Raw genomic sequence first — 18,115 nt, forward strand, 5'->3', positions numbered from 1 at the left:
AAGTGATCACTCTCCTTACAATGTGTATGATGATCAAGTTGGGCCATTTCCAGCACAAATCCAGGTTTTCTCCCCACCCCCCCACCCCCACTCTCCTGTTGGTAATAGCTTATCTAAAGTGATCACTCTCCTTACAATATTTCCTTACAGAAATAAGTGTCTCCCCAGTCAGATTTGGGCTCATGCGTGAGGGTGCAGAGAGATTCCTTCCCCAGTACAGTATGCCATACTGCTCCGCAGGAGCCGGAGGTTATTTCTCACCTGCCTTTGCGCTCCAGCAATCATTCATGTAATCGGTTCACAGAAAACACCCAGAGGTGGTTTTAAATGGCTCTCTCCAGAGAAGGGAGCGGAGCAAGGCGGCAGCAGCACAGGGCTCGTTTTCAAAGGCGCGGGCTTAAAGTGAGGCAGCACAGGGCGTTTTAGGTACCCAGGCCATAACCGCCCTGTGCCATGGGTCCCGCAGCGTTTGTCTCTGAAGCGCTGGTGGGTCTTTGCTCCAGGTGCAGGGGAGGGAAAGAGACAAACCGACGCGCTGCTTCTCAGGGGAGAAGAGTTGGAGCCTAGGGGGCAGCTGCTCCCCGTCCCCTTCCCTGTTCTGGCAGCGCGGGCCGCGCACCCTGGGACCCCCCCCCCCCAGTCACGGCGAAGCCCGGCGGCCCCCCGGGCACCCAGCTCGCCCCCCCCCCCCCGGCCGAGGCCGCCGAAGGGCGCTGAGCACCTAGGTAATGATTAATGGCCGTGCCCACCCGCGGGGCGGGGAGGGGATAAAGGGGGCTGCGGGGCGGGAGCCAGGCGCTCACACGCGTCCCCTCTCCGCCCTCCCGGCAGCATGTCACCTGCGGCCCCGCGCCGCCGCCGCCTGCTGCTGCTGCTGCTGCTCTGCCTGCTGGGCGGCCGCCGGCTGCGCGGGGAGCCCGGGCAAGGCGCGGGCACCTGGGCTCGCTTCGCCCGCCGGCCCTACCCGGAGGACGAGCTCTTCCTCTACGACGCCTTCCCCGCGGGCTTCCTGTGGGGGGCGGGCAGCGCCGCGTACCAGGCCGAGGGGGGCTGGCGCCAGGGCGGCAAAGGCGCCTCGGTGTGGGACACCTTCGCGCACCGGGCGGCGCCGCCCGGCGCCCGCCAGCCCCCGGCGCCCGCCGGCGGGGACGTGGCCAGCGACAGCTACAACAACCTCTTCCGCGACGCGGAGGGGCTGCGGCGCCTGGGCGTCTCCCACTACCGCTTCTCGCTGGCCTGGGCGCGCCTGCTGCCCAACGGCACCGCGCCGCCCAGCCCCGCCGGCCTGGCGCACTACGGCCGCCTGCTGGCCCGCCTGCGCCAGCGGGGCGTGGAGCCCGTGGTGACCCTCTACCACTGGGACCTGCCGCAGCGCCTGCAGGACGCCTACGGGGGCTGGGCCAGCCCGGCCCTGGCCGAGCTGTTCCGGGACTACGCCGAGCTCTGCTTCAGGCACTTCGGCGGCCAGGTGCGCTACTGGCTCACCATGGACAACCCCTACGTGGTGGCCTGGCACGGCTACGCCACCGGCAGGCTGCCCCCGGGCGTCAAGGGCGGCCCGCCGCTGGGCTACAGGGCGGCGCACAACCTCCTGCAGGTACGGGCTGGGCGCCCGGCGGGCAGGGGATGGAGGGGAGGGGAGGAGACGCCGAGGGAGGGATGGGGCGGGGCGGGGTGCTGCCCACTCCCAGCGAGGGGTGCAGAGCTGGATGGCCGCCCAAGGAGTTTGCCCCACAAGTGGGGATGGAGGGAGAAGGCGAAAGCGCCGCAGTCTCCTCTCCTAGCCCGCCTCTGAGCTGGAGAGGAGAGAAAATCCCTCCCGCAGCTGGGAAGGAGCGGTGGCTGGACAGGGGAGAGAAGCGGGGGGTGAGTGGGTAGTGGAGGGGAAGAGAGGGAAAAGGGGCTGTCTCTCGCACACAACGAGGAATCGGCTCAGGAGCTGGGGTTTACACAGTCAGATTTGTTAGTGCAGATTTCCACTGGCAGTGATACGGGGGCTTGGCCAAGTTGGGAAATGCCTGGCAGGAGTTGCCGGTCGAAGAAACGTGGAAGAAAGGAGGCTCCCAGGACGAGCATTGCAAACGATGTACGCCTACCCTAAGAACGGTTGGGGGAAATCTGTAAATATCTTACACTGGGATTTACTGAGACAGAGGGGATATTTTCTAGAGTAGATGAATGGGATTCAGAGACAGGCAAAGGAGATGAGGTGGAGTTCTACATATTTGTAGATTGCTTGCAGATAATGTTCATCTTCCCAATGTCTATCCACCTCTGAACTTTTGTGTGGTGCACAGACTTTGTGAATTCATTGCCATCCACCAGAGAAGATGAAATACATTTGGCATCCTTGCTAACATTGCCACTATAGTAAATCTGCAAATTCAGACTATGCCATCTGCAATATTAAAAAAAGTTTCAGCGCCGTATGTCTGCCTGATGGAATGATGTAGTTGTCTTCTCCACTCAAATAACGTGTAGCAAAAGCCTCTTACAAAACTGAAATAAAATAGTAAATTAAGATAAAACATGACTTGGTACTGTGTAAATATATATCGTATTACATTGAGCTGGGTAATACGCTATCTTTTCGTTAGTTAACGATGTCTATACACAGCAACTTGTGGATGCACTTTGCATTTACGGTCCACCCTAACTCGTGAAAATAAATTAAACTAAGCCTCACATTATTTCATTCATTAATACACTGTAGAACAGTTACATATTGTGATCCAAAAGATCTGTAGACTCAATTCTATCTGTGTAATTGTGTTAATTGAATCATCCAGATATGTTGACTTGTAGCATCTCCTTTTAAAGATTCAGTGGAAATATTTGGTATAGTGGTAAAATATTTCTGAGAAAAATATTTTCATAGATTAATGTAGATGACAGAGCTAGTTGAAAATTTTCCATCAGAATGTTTTCTTGACCGGACAAAACTTTAACAAAATGGAGATTTGTTTTTTTTTATTTCTCACCTGCATTTTTGTGACAATATTGAACAAGAAAAAATCATTTCCTAACCAGTTATACAAATGGCCAGTTGTATAGTTTACCTGTTGGGTCATATTTGTGAATTTTTGTATCTGGCAGAAGCACTTGCAATTTGCCAATCAGAGTTCAGAAAAGTACCTACAAATTTTGTCTTAATTTCACTGACAAAGTACAAAGTTCATTGTACCTAGCACAAATTAATATTAATCTTTGGATACAAAGAAAATTTCTGTTTTCCCTTCAGTACTTGTGCCTCTTTTGTGTTAGGCCATGTCTACTTTACAGGTGCTACAGCAGAATAGCTATGGTACCATAGCGTAGACAGAGACTACAGCGACATAAGTGTTTTTTCCATCGCTGAAGGAACTCCACCTCCCTGTGTTATAGTAGCTAGCGCTATGTCTACACAATAGCCTATGCAGGCATAATTTATGTTGCTTAGGGTTGTGAATAAACCACCCCCCTGTTGCAATAGTTGGAAGATGTGTGGCAGCACCATCCCATTCAGTGCACTGAATGAGGCAAAGGTCCTGTAGAAAATAATAGTATGTGATTTTAAAAAACATATGATAATGTATACTCATAAGGGGACTGAATTAAAGTTGCACAGGCATTTCAAAACTTTTGAGTGCTTTATTTTGCAACCTTAATAATGTTCTTTTAACACAGTTTTTGTTACAGGTGTGTGTAAAATTCTAATTTTTTTTTAAAGCAAACTGAAGCACTCCTCCCGTCCCCAAACTCCATCATGTAACATCACATTGACACCCACGTGGATCATCAGCAGGGGATTTTAAATCCACACACACACCACTGCCACTTGAGCTAACAGAGTCACTGATTAACTGAGTAACATTGATAGGTTGTCATCCTCATTGTGGACCAGCACTAGATGAGGATGAGACATGCACTTCTTCGGTAGTTTTCATGGATATTTGCTGACAGCAGAGCAGTGGTGAGATTCAAGAATCTTGGGTTTCATTCCAGGCTTTGACTAGTGGCCAGTACTTAATTTGTAATGTAACTTGTGCCAGAGCTCAAGCAATTTTTTTTTACTTTCATAACTGACACGGCAAGCCCAGAGTTGCTGAGGCTATGAACTGCCAAGCCTAGAGGTGCCGGGGCTCAGCCCTAGCAAGCCTCGGCATAAATTAAGCACTGCTAGTGACACAGATTATTTTGTCTGTTACCTTGAAATCTGACCCCTTCTGCCCCATCCAGTCCAGTTTATCCTTGTGTCAGTCTTGTCTCTACCCACAACCCAGCTCCTCACTCTAGTCCAGATCTCCACTCCTCAGGCTTCTCATCCCAATCCAAGTCTCCTTGCCCAGCCCACGCTAGTCTCCCCCTTAGTCTTCCTGTCCGAGTGCCAGGCTCCCCTCCTGCTTCCATTCCCAGTTACTCTGCTCCCAGTCCAATGTCCAGCCATTACCAGTTCTCTTCCTTGTTCCCAGTCTCTCTCCCCCACTGGTCCCAGTTCCCCTGGTCCCAGCATGTCATCTGATCTGTCTCCACGGACTGACCTCCTGAGTCTCTCCGCTACTACCTCTCCTTCCTTACTTGTCCCAGTGAAATCAAGCTTGCTGAATATCTTCAGAAAAACTCCTTTGTTCTCAACTCTTTGCCTATCAACAGATGAACACCCTACCTCTCCAATATATATGTCCTTTCACATTTATCCCCTAATTTACAATATGTACAGAGTTTCTAGCTTCTTTTTTGCTTTTATTCAAACAAAGACCTTTATGAGCAAAAAGAAGCTTGCGCAAGTCTTTATACTGATGCATTTTACAGAATGTTGATTACCATAAAGTATTAATTCATGTCCCTCAAATCCTTTAAATCCCACAGATACTAATGTGGATTTTGAACTCCTTCTGAGGACAAGTTATTTATTATCTAAATAAGTAATCAGATAATAATTAGAATGCGAGTCAAATTCAGGGTTGGTATAAACAAGTCAGTGGAATTTTGTGCATTTACCTGGGTCTGAATGTGTCTGGTTGTGTGTTCATTTTTAACTGTTATATGTGCTACCTTTCTTTCTTTTCTTTTTTTTTCAACTTTTTAATTTATGTAGTCACTGTTTTTTCTGCTTTGCGATTAACATTTTTCAATTTTTGAACTTTAGTGCAAAGGTGACAATTTAAAAAAAATGTTTATAATGTTGAAAATCCAGTATATGGTTCCATACTTTGACATGTAGGAATTGTGGAATGAAACATTATAAATGGAGAACTTTTAAAATACATCATGAATACTTGCAAGCATAAATACGTTGCTTAAATTTAGGTGCCTAAAGATGTGCCTAATCATGTTGCATAGTCACTTGAATGCTTATTGTCATAACCCCTGGCCAACCTACCACTTCTTGTGCTCTCTTTTAGGTGCACAGTAGTTCTCATGATTTAGAGCCCAATCCTGCAAAATGCTGTGAGCTTCCTGTGAAGTGCTGAGGCAACTTCATCTCCTATAGAAGTCACCTTTGTAGGATTTGTCCAATAGCACCACCTGTTGAAAATGTTAAAGTGCTTGCTAGTGAAACTGCATGTGCACAGGTGCTAATTTTGGATAGAAATATAAGCACGCGCGACACAGGGACTTCTCAGTGCCAACTGCCAGAGGGCACAGAGGGGTACAAAGATTTTTACAGGGATTCCTTGAGTGAAATAGCTGCATAACCAAAGGTTGGCATGTGAGGTCTCTACTGAGAGTCCGTAGCCCACTGGTCATCCTTATCATTGTGAAATGTATGTATGGATAATATTTCAGAAATTATGTAGCTATACTAAAAAAAGTATATTCTTAAGGTCTGGGAGTTAAGGCAGGTATCTGGGAAGTGACATACTTGGACATGTTCCTTTCAGGCAGGAGGTAACAGATGCTTAATTCTCTGTCTGGCCACATGGGTATTGTGCATTGTATGTCTCACAATGGAAGCTTATATGCACACTAAGCTAAAAGTCAGTCAAAAAAATTGCAAAATCTACAAGAGAGAAAATCTACAGGAAGAAAAATAATAGCAGAGGAGTATCCTGTTTATGACTAAGATCAAAGGATTAGTCTGGTACGTCAGGAAATGCACAGAAAAACACAGTATCCTTCACTGAGGAGACAAGCTAACAGCGTATTTGTCATATGAAAGAAGGGTCCCAGCTAGACTGTAAAACACTGAAAAGACTTTGGGTGAACATTACTCTACAAGACATGAAAGTATCTAGTTAATTAAGTCTAGGTTCTGGAATGCATGTTATGATTTTATTTTATATGTAACTATTTGTTTCCAATACTTCTACTTGTTATTACGTCAGTCTCTGTGTTTTGTTAAATAAACTTATACTTGATTTCACTATTAACAAATCTAAGTGCTGTGAGTTGAACGGAGCTGTGATCCTGAGGTGAATCTGGTAAGCAGGGGTGTACTACTCCTTTGGGAACGGTGGATCTGGGAATTCTGTGGGTGTCCAGTGGACCAGGGGCTGGGCCCTCCAGGGATACGCTCAGAGAGCTTGGAGATTGCAGTGTACCTATTGCTAACGTGTAGAAAGACAGTGGGGCCTGCCTAGGCCTAGAGGTGCATGCTTGTGTTGCCTTGTCAGGTAGAGTTGGAGAGCTGACCAGCAGAAGGTACAGTTATAGCTTCCTCACGTTAAGGGCAGGTATTAGCAAGGTGCCTCACAACCCCGGGTACTGCTGGAAAGCGTCATAACGTGTTCTATAAATGTCCACTCACTAGTTACAGAGCTCTTTGTGGTAGCCTCATTTCAAATTCTGAATTGATAAAATAAGGCACATTTTGTATGACTAATAAATAGTAAGGAAGATGTATAATGTAGGTGAGTATAGTTGAGATTATTTTTGTTCTGTGAGTGTATGTAGGAAACAAACCACTGGATAGTTCTACTGAAGTCAATGCAGCTATGCTGATTTACACCAGCTGAAGATCTGGCCCTTAGTTTTAGGGTACTGGGGAAAATGAATATTTTTCTTAAGCTAACGCTTTGTTTTTGACTGGTCTCAGACTCCAAAACTGGGTAAGAAATAGGTACAATTATGTGCCTTTTTATTAACAAAAGAAGTTGAATAGAACAGGTTGAATCCATAGAAGTTGACACCCGCTCAAGTCTACAGTCAGAAAACAGAATGGTAGAAAGTTGACAAATGTAGGATGCATCCTGTTTTTATGAGCTGGGTTAAATCTTGTTATGGGCCGCATTAGAACCTTGTTAAAACTGATGTGTGAATGCGCCCTTCACTTCAGATCGTTGTAAGAGACGGTTAAGGGACCACACCTGACAAACCAGCATGTGTAGCCGGAGGTTTCCACTGTGTGTGTGTGTGTGTGTGTGAGTGAGAGAGAGAGAGAGAAACTGGGGTGCAGATACAGAAACGAAGACAGTCAGAACAGAGACAGACTCAGAGGTAAGAAGCAAAAAATCCAAGCAACAGCCTGTGAGCATGGTGTATGACCCTGGAAAAAAGCTAGAGAGAGGGTTTTTGGGTCTAGTGTTGACTCAGGAGGCTTGGGACTGTAAACTAAGGGCATGTCTATACTTAAAACTTCACAGTGGCACAGCTGCGCCATTGTAGTGATTCAGTGTAAACACTACCTACGCTGACAGGAGAGATTATCCTGTCAGCGTAGGTAATCCACTTGCCCAAGAGGCATTAGCTATGTTTGTAGAAGAATTCTTCTGTCGACTTAGCGCTGTCTACATGAGGACTGAGGTCATCTAAACAGTGCCACTCAGGGGTGTGGATTTTTCACATCTCTGATCAGAGGTGGTGCTAGCTCATTGGAGGCCCTAAGCGGGAAACTCGGGGGGGCGCCACTCACAACACATAATAAAAAAGCGAACGTGGGGCCCTTTGAGCTGCTCGCGGCCCTAAGCAATTACTTAGTCTGCTTATGCCTAGTGCCAGCTCTGTCTCTGACTGCCATAGTTAAACCAACCTAATTTTCTAGTGTAGACTAGGCCTAAGAAGCTATTGTTTTTATTCTAGTTCCTCCTGCATTTGGAGAAGCAGGACCTTGTACATTCCTTGTAAATAAACAAGATTGCATCCAAGAAAATATAAGATTCCATTATCAGTTTATACTTCCATTTGGAACACCTTCAAGGGCCTGAAGTTTGACGAGCCCCTCGAATTGAAAAGGGGCAACACTATCCTTCAGATAGGGAAGAGAAGAGTTCGTGTCCCCTTACTGAGTGACTAGAGTATTGGTGGCCGGTCCCCTTTCTCCTCAAAGAATCAGAGAAATGATCTGTTTCTGCAAATACATTTTTTCTGTTTCTTGATCCAAGTGAATTGTTTGTGCATTGAACTTGGGCCAATTTGCACAATATAAACTGCATTTTTTTCAGAAATCAAAGAACACATTTATTTCTTTAAGAAGTGGAGAGGAGCTGCTGCCTAGAAACCAGTCACGTCACAGACAGGATGCTGACTTTCCTCTCCTTTTCCTGGATAAATACTGTGCTTAGGTGTTGACCTTTTGGGGTTTGACCATTGAACACTAAACCCTAAAAAGTGTGAACAATTCTAAATCTAGGAACTTTCTCCTCTCAGTGCATGCACACTACCTCCTTTATATTAAATAAGAATAATGCATAGTCGGTGCACCACATTGTTTTCACTTGGAAATGCAGAGTAGGTCCATTGAAGTCAATTGATCTATTTATTCTGAAATAGCTGAAAGCAGAACTTGGCCCAGTTAGAGGTGAATACACCTGATAGTTATTGTAGAAATACATCTAACAGATTTTTTTTTAACAAGGAGCAACTGTAAATAATCCTGTTTTGTCACATCATGCAGATTTTCCCCTTCCTTTTTTTTTAAATATTACCAGTTACAATGGAAATGGAAACAAATAAGAAATTATCTAATTTCTAGCTTTTAATATCTTTTCCTCTCCTCTTCTTGGATAGTATTTGTTTGCAAATATTTTATTTCAATGGAAATTAATCACTCATCTTTTGAGTCATGTGGCTTTAAAGTGTCAGAGATGGTGAACAAGTATAATTAAACCAGTATAGAGAATTCAGACTAGACATCATGATTTCCTATAATGTAATCTTCTTGATGTAGGTGGTTCTGATATAATCACAAATTCTACCATTTGTGAGGTGAGAGACTCTTTGAAGCTTTTATCATGAATGAAAAAAATTAAAAACAAAAAGTAAGAGTTCAGTTGTAAACTGTGCTAAAACAAAAGGCAGGAATTCTTGGGTTGGCTGTATTTTTATAAAAATCAACTGTAAATACCTGGTGCAGAAAGGATGAAAGTAATCCCATTTTGTCCTCCAAGCATATGATTGCACAGTACATTCACAGAATGAGTTGTTTTCAAATACTCAGTCTGAGTAAATAAAGTCCCAGTTGTACCACAATTGCTAACTTTACTCTACTACTTAGGGCTACTTGTGAAGTAAGATGCTATTCAAGGTGTGTAAGAGTGATAAGTTTAGGCTCTAAATGGATGTCATTCAACTGTAGGCATATTATGTCTTGATCAGAACTTGAAGAGATAAAAGGAAATGCTATTCAAACTCAATGTGTAAATTCTCTGTTGTTGCTTTCCTCTGTAAGCAGTGCCAATATTTTTATTTAAGATCAAAGTTCTAGTTTGACATTGGTACATATTGGATAGGATATTTTCTGCTCACTGCCAGGAAGATAGTGAACTATTGGTTAACTGCAGTTTAATAAAGATAAAGGGCATTTGGATAGTCACCAAAAGAATCCTTCCTAAAACTTTACTCGGCACTGAAGGACTGAAAGTCAAAAGGTGTTTGCTCTTTGTTGATACCCTTTTCTATGTTAATCTAATAGAAGATGATAGAGTGGTAAGGACCTCTTGGTCAGGGCCGGTGTAACCACTAGGCGAACTAGGCAGCTGCTTAGGGCATCAAGATTTGGGGGCGCCAAAAAGGGCTCCGGTGGGATGAGCGGCGATGAGCTCACAGGTAGGAGGTGGCCAGGCGGAAGGGTGTGGGCTTGGGGTCGCGCCCCCCCCCCCGCGCTGATCGCTCTGCCTCCACCTCTCCCCCTACAGGTGCCAGCCCCCTGGCCAGCCCCGGCTCCACCGGACCTGAGGAGGTGAGGTGGGCGGCGGGGAGGGAGCATTGGGCACCAGGGCTGAGGGGGTGGGGCAAGGAGGAAGGCTTGGGCTGCCGGAAGGGGGCTCCATGGGCTGCCCGGGGGGCTCTGCCCTGTGGTGGGGAGGCAGGGGCCTGCTGGTGCTGTGGGTTCGGGGGGAGGGGGGGGGAGACTCTGTGTGCCAAGCTCTGGGAGGAGGGGCGGTGTGGCGTGGCTGGCCGGGGGGAGAAATGAGAGGGTGGGGAGGCTGTATGCCAAGCTCTGGAGTCGGGGCCAGGGTCCCGTGAGCCAGCCTGAGGCGCGGGTGAGCTGGGCTGGAGGGGGCTGCATGCCATGCTCTGGAGACGGGAGCAGGACTCAGCTATGTGCCAGGCAGGGCTGGGGTGTGTGTGTGCTGGGGGAGGGTGCTGTCTGCTGAGCAGGGCTGGGGGGGAGAAAGTGGAGGGGGAGTGCTGTGTGCCGGGGCGGGAGAAGGCGGAGGGGGGCTGCATGTCTGGCTGGGCGCTGTGAAGTGGGGGGGCTGTGTGCCTGGCTGGGGGGCTCTTTGTGTGCTGGACTAGGCTTTGGGGGCAAGGTGGGGAACCAGCGGGCCAAGCCAGCTGGGGAGGGGGCTGTGGAGTGAGGTGGAGTGCCCTGGTCCGGGTTTTAGGCGGATGTGGGGGGGACGCTGTGTGCCTTGCCAGGCTCCGGGGGGAGACAGGGGGGTTGTGTGCTGGGGGCCTCTGGGGAGGGCTGTGATCTGGGGAGAGTGTCTGGGGTGGGTGGGACAAGCGTACTGCTTCACTACGGTACAAAGTGGCAATGACGTCATTTTCCTCGTCACGCGCAGCCTGACAGGCTGGTTATAGTGCTATGTTTACTAGTTTTTGGAGATTGTCGACTGAGGCAAACTATTTTTGTTGAGTTGTTTCAGATCTAAGACTCTGGCAATTGCTGCTGCATTATTTTGCTAATACTTTGTGTCAATTGTGTGCGAGTCTGGGGGGGGGACGGACGACAGAGGAGAGGGGGCACAAGGTGGAAGTTTTGCCTAGGGCGCAAAATATCCTTGCACCGGCCCTGCTCTTGGTACTTACACTTCAATCAAGTAGCTCAGAACCTTTACTTCTTTATAATTGTACTTTTGAGGGCCTGATTCAAAACCCACTGGAGTCAATGGAAAGACTCCCACTAATTTCAGTGGGATTTGATCAAGATCCAGTGCCCAGTCCCACAGCCCTTATTCACAGGAGTAGTCCCATTGGAAATAGTGGGGCTGTGGGCCTGCTGTTATGATTAAGGGCTGCAGGAGTGGCTGCTTTCTTGACTTGAATACTTCTACAGAGTGCTCCTTAAATACCTCATGAGATGCACAGTTCTACTCTATAGTTGTACAAATTTTTATTTTTACATTTCTCCTTATTTTCACAAATTTTCCCTAGTATTCCAGGTAAAGGGTGGGAATAATCCCTAACCGTACTTTTGTCTGGGTGTTTGGAATAAAAACCAACTTCAGTTTTTAAAGGGTGAAATTGATAGCTTAATTTGATAGCATTTATAATTTTGTAATTCCTGCCTTTACTTCTTGACTGAAGACAGCAAAGCTGTGTGAGCTATGACGAAGAGAAGAGCAATCTCTATTCAGCACGTCTTAGCAGAAAGCTATACAGGAACTCTGGGGTAAAAGACATTTGGTGTCCTTATCTCCTACTCAGGATTTAAACCTATGGAGGCCTGATTCTAATGTCTTTTTTGCTTTGGTGGAAATGAAATCACAATTGGGCCCAGAGACACTGATGGACTCATAGGAGTCCTTCTGGATTTATACTGGTGTAACTTGCAGAATCTGGCCCTCGGTGTTCTTTACAACACTAACTCCTTCAGTAAAGTTATAAAGTTTTCACTGAGTTATAAAATCTTCCTTTCACAAATCTATCTACAACGAAAAACAAAAGGTGAATTTCCCCTGGCTTCAACTATTGCTTCTCACTAACCTGAAATATGGCCAAAATAATACGTGTGCAGATAACCGGTGTTGAGAGTATTTTTTTTCTTGCAGGGATAGGGTAGGCTGGTGAGAGGTAGGGTACCATCAGTAGGAGTTGGATTCAATGAGCGAAATTCAAAGATGATGTACATTAGTCATTGATTTAATTTGGTCATAAAACTGGATATGGGGATCAGATTTATGGGCATGCTCGAGGCACCTCACACTGCTTCAGCAGGGCAAGACAGTCGTAAGAAAGGCTTAATTTGCCTTTTAAACCAGATTTATGGCTGCTTTGTGTTGTCTGAGCAGCTCAAAGCAGCCAGACGATGCTGGTGAATCTCACCCATAATTGGTAACGTAGTATAACTTGCACTGATTCAGCATTCTGTGGGTGGGCAAAAGAATTGTAAATTAAATACTGTGGGTCAGACTCTGGAACTGATTCTCTTCCCGCTTAACACCAGTTTTACACAGTATATCTGCACTGATGTCAATGGAGATATTTTGAATTTTAACTGGCATAACTTGGTCCAGCACTGCTCCTTGATAACTACCTTCCAGCATTTCTGAATTTGCCCAAATTGAAGTACATTGCCTCTCTGACATGCAAAACCCATGGCTCTTCATTTCTATGTGTATTGCCATTCTCTGCCCAGCTGTAATTCAGTTTCATGGAGCATTTCAAAATCTGTTTTTGTTTCAATTCAGACAAAACCAAAAATTTATAAATTCTCTGTGCAACAAAGATTATTAAAAACATTTATTTGAAAAAAAAATGTTGTTTGATCATTTCAAAACAGGCAGGCAAACAGTGAGCCTAGAAGCCCCGGGATCCCTGGACTGAGTCAGGAGGCTTGGAGGTTGGGAGCCGGAAACCCCAGATCTGCAGCATGCCACCTGGCTGGGGCTCCAACAGCTTCCCACCTCCCATGCCAGCTGGGTCCCCCAGCTGCCTGACTACCAGAGAGCTAGCTGGCTTTCAAACTGGGGAGCCTGGGGGTTCTGGCTCTGTGGCAGCCTCCTAGGTGGGCTGCAGAGGAGGTCCAAAAGCTGTCAGGAAATCAGGCAGGTTTCTGATGGAAATTTGTCAAAATCAACAGGTTTCCGCATTTCAATGAATTATGTTTTTCCAATGGAAGAGTGTTTTGTTGAAAAAATTTTCAACCAGCTCTAGTGAACATAAATTAATTTTGAGACTCCCAGCATTCCCTGAAATTGAGACAATCATTTCTCCAATTTTAAGGCTGTCATAGCCATTGATCTTGGACTTATGTTTTACTCCAATTTACCACCACAGCACAGAGCAACAGGACAGTTTAAAATCAGCCAGGCGAGATTATTTTCTGGAAATGCCTTGCTATTTTGTAAGTCCAAAAGTCAACCTAGAAATCTATTTACAGCTTAATGTCCTTAGCAAAGGTTAGGAAACTTTGGCACCACTAGACTCATTACATGTCCATCCCAATATAGAATGTTTGCTTTTACAGTTGAATAGATAAGAATATTCATTTCCTTCTCAAGAAAACAGCAAAAGGTAATCTGGTTTTGGTAGCTAGTCAATGGTATTATCTGATAAAAGTCCACGGTAATTTTCAGAGCTATTTTTTAATCAGCTCTCTTTTTCAGTTATTGCTCTGTGTATTTAGCAGCTCCATTAAATCAGTTGTTGTCCAGAGCTAAGGGCAAAGTGTACCTAATTTGTTTAACTTTTAGCATTTTTAAAAATTCTCATTTTAAAAGCAGCCCCAGTAACTCTCGAACCTGGTCACTGATTCATTATTCTGATTGTGTTGTCTTAAGCCACAAGTATTTGCAAACACCAGTCCCATGCCAATTATTGGTTCTCTTTTGAGAAAGTTGGTTTGAAATACATTGTGTAGTCAGATGAGTATCCTCTTACTTAGATTTCAATTTAATTTTCTCTACAAAAAGGTCAATTCCAGAAACCCATTAACTTAAATTAATGTTGGATTGGGCCCTTTATCATGATAATGTACTTTACTGTATTGTTGGCATCGTATTTTATATCTTATTCAACTATAAACATAGCAACAGGCTGCCCTCAGCAAGATGGTCCCCCTATCCCTTTAACCTTTTGTAGGTGACAGTGAGGCTGCCCTGAGCTAAAGTGGCCAGCATCTCTCATTATTTACAAAATGGTGGCCTCTTGGTGGCCATGTGAAAGCCAGGCAGGGGACAGAAGCATGCAGAGGTGCTGATAGTGAGACTGTGAGGAAAACGGCATGAGGAATGTGTTAGGAAACAGGACCTGATCCTATGAGGAGTCAGGAGAAAGTAGAGTGGAGGAGGCAGACTTAGAAGTATGTGTTGGTAAGTGGATTCCCCTCTGAGTCGCAAACAAGGAGGCCTGCATTTGTGTGATGTGTTTTTAAAGCTTGACATTTGAACCTAAAATGGAATTCGGGGCAATTGGCCTTCCCCAAAGGCAAAAAAAATATCAGAAAGCTGGCAAACCCCACCATGACTTTGGCTTACAAATCATAAGATTTTGAAGATAATCTTATGATTCTGGTGAGTCTGACTCATCATTTAATGAGCTTCAGTGTAGGTGGTGGAGCTAAAGGCCAAGATTCAGATTTTTGCACTTGATCTGGATTGCAGAGATGTGATTGATCATATTCATCATTGCCAGTTCAAGACTCTGAGAAAGGGAGGGAGATCCAAACAATCTGAAAAACAGAACAGGCATAGGTAGTGGGTATAATAGGCATGGGGAGGCTCTGCTGCCGGAACCCCAGTTGCGGGGTTTGTGGGGGAAGTTTTTGTTTTATTATGCCCCATGCAAGTTCTGGGGCATCTGAGGAGGTGGTATTTGGTACTCAGCTTCTCGGCTTCATAAATAATCTCCCTGAAGAGAGAGAGATTACTGATGAACACAGGAATCTGAGTAGCAAATACCGCCTCCTCGGCCGCCCCGGAACCTGAATGAGGCATAGCAAAAGCTTCTTCTGGAGAGAGTCAGAGACGCTTTTCCCCATGGCAGTTTTGGGGTCTGAAGGGGAATGGTGCAGCTGGCTTGGGTCTCCTCCGGGCAGGTGGGGGGGGGGGGGGGGTGCTTGGTTCTCTGGCCAGCCCAGAGCTCCTCCGGTGGTGGTGGTGGGGAGATAGGTGGAAGGGGAAGAGTCAGGGGCTAGCCTCCCTGAAGGGGGACTCCACCCTCCAGCCATAAGAAAAGGGTAAATGGCATATGATGTGTCATCAAATGGTAAGTCTATTCACCTCATCAAAATATATGAGCACATAGGTATTTGGCCTTTGGGATTTTTCAAAGGAGCCTAAGGGCTTGTCTATACTTCAAAGGCTGCAGTGGCACAGCTGCAGTGCTTCAGTGAAGATGCTGTCTACACCAACAGGAGGGCTTCTACTGTCAGTGGAGATAATCCAACTTCCTGAGAGGTCTCTGCTCCCCTTCTGTTGTGTTGAGTGTGAAGGGAACTTTCTCTGGGGGTAAGTAGTGGGCAATGGGTGTCCTTTAGCATCACCTGCTGGCTGTACATGGCACTGCAGGCACTTCCTGCTTCAAGTTCTCCTCACCCAGGTTTTCTCTCTGAGATTCATATGGCTCAGTCCTCTGTCTGGGTCACTCTCAGTCCCTTTTCAGGGTAACAGTAGTTCTAAACAGACGAAAGGGTCTTTCTACCTTGCTTTGGACTCCGCTGGAGTCCCTCTCACAGTCTGGACTACCTTCTCGGCTACCTTCCTGGCTCTGGGATAGATCCCAGACTTCCATATTTCTTCAAGACGCTACTCCAAGACCTTCTACAGAAACCCAGCTTCTCCCTGAGGTTTCTCACTGCTCTGCCATAGAGCACTGGTTTTCCTGGGGTACCCACCTGATTGATGACAATGGCTCAGGGCCGTCCACAGAAGCCTGCCCACTCCCCAGACAGATCTCTCTCCGCTCTCCTATGAGACCCAGCTTTTCATTAAACTATCACCTGACCCCCAGTTAGTCCTGGTCCCACAGACAGAGAAACAATTAATTAATTAAGGCACAGGTGAGGCTGGCTCCATCTTCAGGTTTCCTGGTCCCAAAGCATCTGGAATGTTGCTATTGGCCTCCCTGATGTTAATTAGTCTGGCAGAACCAATGACCTCTGTCCAATTAGCTGCGTTAACTGCATCCATGAGGGCTCAGGGTGCCCTTTATCAGATCAGCTACCCCTTGCTCAGATTCCTGACACTTCCTCTCCTCCCAAAATGATATATAGGAATTAGAGCTGGTTGAAAAAATTGTGATTGATCTTTTTCATCAAAATTTTCTGATTTGTTGAAATCAAAACATTTCACAGAGACATTTCAATTTTGACAAAAATTTGGAATAAAGTGAAATTTAAAAACTTAGTTGCATTGACTTTACCACTTTGTTTTGTTCCAACTTTAGAATTTCATTCTGAGTTTCCTGTTTTATTTCACCTTGTTGTTGAAAAATTCCATTACAATGTAGTGTGTCAGTCACTCTGTTCGCATGTTTCAGAGTAACAGCTGTGTTAGTCTGTATTCGCAAAAAGAAAAGGAGTACTTGTGGCACCCTAGAGACTAACCAATTTATTTGAGCATAAGCTTTCCTGAGCTACAGCTCACTTCATCGGATGCATACTGTGGAAAATACTGAAGATGTTTTTATACACACAGACCATGGAAAAAATGGGTGCTTATCACTACAAAATGTTTTCTCTCCCCCCCCCCCCCCTCCTGCTAGTAATAGCTTATCTAAAGTGATCACTCGCCATACAATGTGTATGGTAATCAAGGTGGGCCATTTCCAGCACAAATCCAGGGTTTAACAAGAACGTCTGAGGAACAGTGGGGGGCGGGAATAAACAAGGGGAAATAGGTTACTTTTTACAATGAATCAACCATTCCCAGTTTCTATTCAAGCCTAAGTTAATTGCAATTTGCAAATTAATTCCAATTCAGCAGTCTCTCATTGAAGTCTGTTTTCGAAGTTTTTTTTGTTGAAGGATAGTCACTTTGAGATCAGAAATCGAGTGACCAGAGAGATTGAAGTGTTCTCCAACTGGTTTATGAATGTTATAATTCTTGACATCTGATTTGTGTCCATTTCTTCTTTTATGTAGAGACTGTCCCAGTTTGCCCAATGTACATGGCAGAGGCACATGTTGCCTTGTGTGTTCCTTCCTTGAGTGAGAACACATTGTTTCACATTTGTTCAGTTTACCCATGTGAAGTTCCAGTGTGAGTTGCTGCAGCAGGACTGTTTACTTTGTTTGCTTGAAGTTGCAGACTGATGCATCTTATTCTTTAGTGAAAGAAATGTAGCAGACTGAGGACTGTCGGGATAGAATTCCTCTGGCATAGTAGGTACTGTCTAACTCACCTCTGTAGCTGCTGGCTGGTGGCATGACTGCTGTGTGAGACCGTAATTATTCAATTATTTATTTCACCTCAGGAGCCTGCCTGCCTTCATTCCCCCATCATCCTATCCTCCAAGATGAAAAGAGGAATTTTAAAACAGCAATAGTTTGAGGGCAAAAACATTTTCAGAAACTGCTTGTAGGATGAGCAGTGGTGAACTTGTGCCATCCCTCTCAGAATGCCTGTCTCAAAACAGTGCGCAGCTGCTCGGAAGCAATGTTCTTCCATGGAGCAGTTCAGGGTTGGGAAAAAGAAAGATGACTTCTGGCTTTCTCAGTGGAGAAAGGGTTGTGGAAGCTCTGCAGCATGAACCCCAGGGAGTGAAACCAGAATCTCATAAGGAATAGGAATTAGCAGAATCCACTTTGCCCCAGGCAGACAGCTCCTCTGAAAAGGAATATTTCCCTGAGGCACAATTGACCAGTCAGGCTGAGGGACGTAGCAATACTAGGAGGTGGAGGAGGTTAGTGTATCTCCAGTTAGTTTAGCAGGTTGCAGGTTCTGATCGGGAGGCTGACCACCAGCAAGCTATGCTCAGAGACCATTAGCTTCCTCTTAAGCTTAGCTCCACTGCTCCCACTCATTCCTTTCTGGAAAGGATGTGGTTTATAGTCACAGCTCCCAGATGAGAGGACAACCACTGACTC

The 18,115-nt window shown here is 45.8% G+C and overlaps 1 protein-coding gene across 2 annotated transcripts in view; it reads left to right on the top strand.

Annotated features, from left to right (window-relative positions):
* The first annotated feature begins 804 nt into the window (after positions 1–804).
* KL (klotho) overlaps positions 805–18,115 on the top strand; it is a 79,571-nt gene continuing 62,260 nt past the window's right edge. The window contains exon 1 of one of the 2 annotated variants that reach the window (XM_073341681.1): positions 805–1,597. In XM_073341681.1, coding sequence (XP_073197782.1) covers positions 833–1,597 — 765 coding nt within the window. In that variant the 5' untranslated portion in view covers positions 805–832. The remainder of the gene's footprint in view (positions 1,598–18,115) is intronic. The other variant, XM_073341671.1, reaches the window with a different exon arrangement.

This window comes from Lepidochelys kempii, chromosome 1 (genome assembly GCF_965140265.1).
Source record: "Lepidochelys kempii isolate rLepKem1 chromosome 1, rLepKem1.hap2, whole genome shotgun sequence".
Lineage (NCBI taxonomy): Eukaryota > Metazoa > Chordata > Testudines > Cheloniidae > Lepidochelys > Lepidochelys kempii.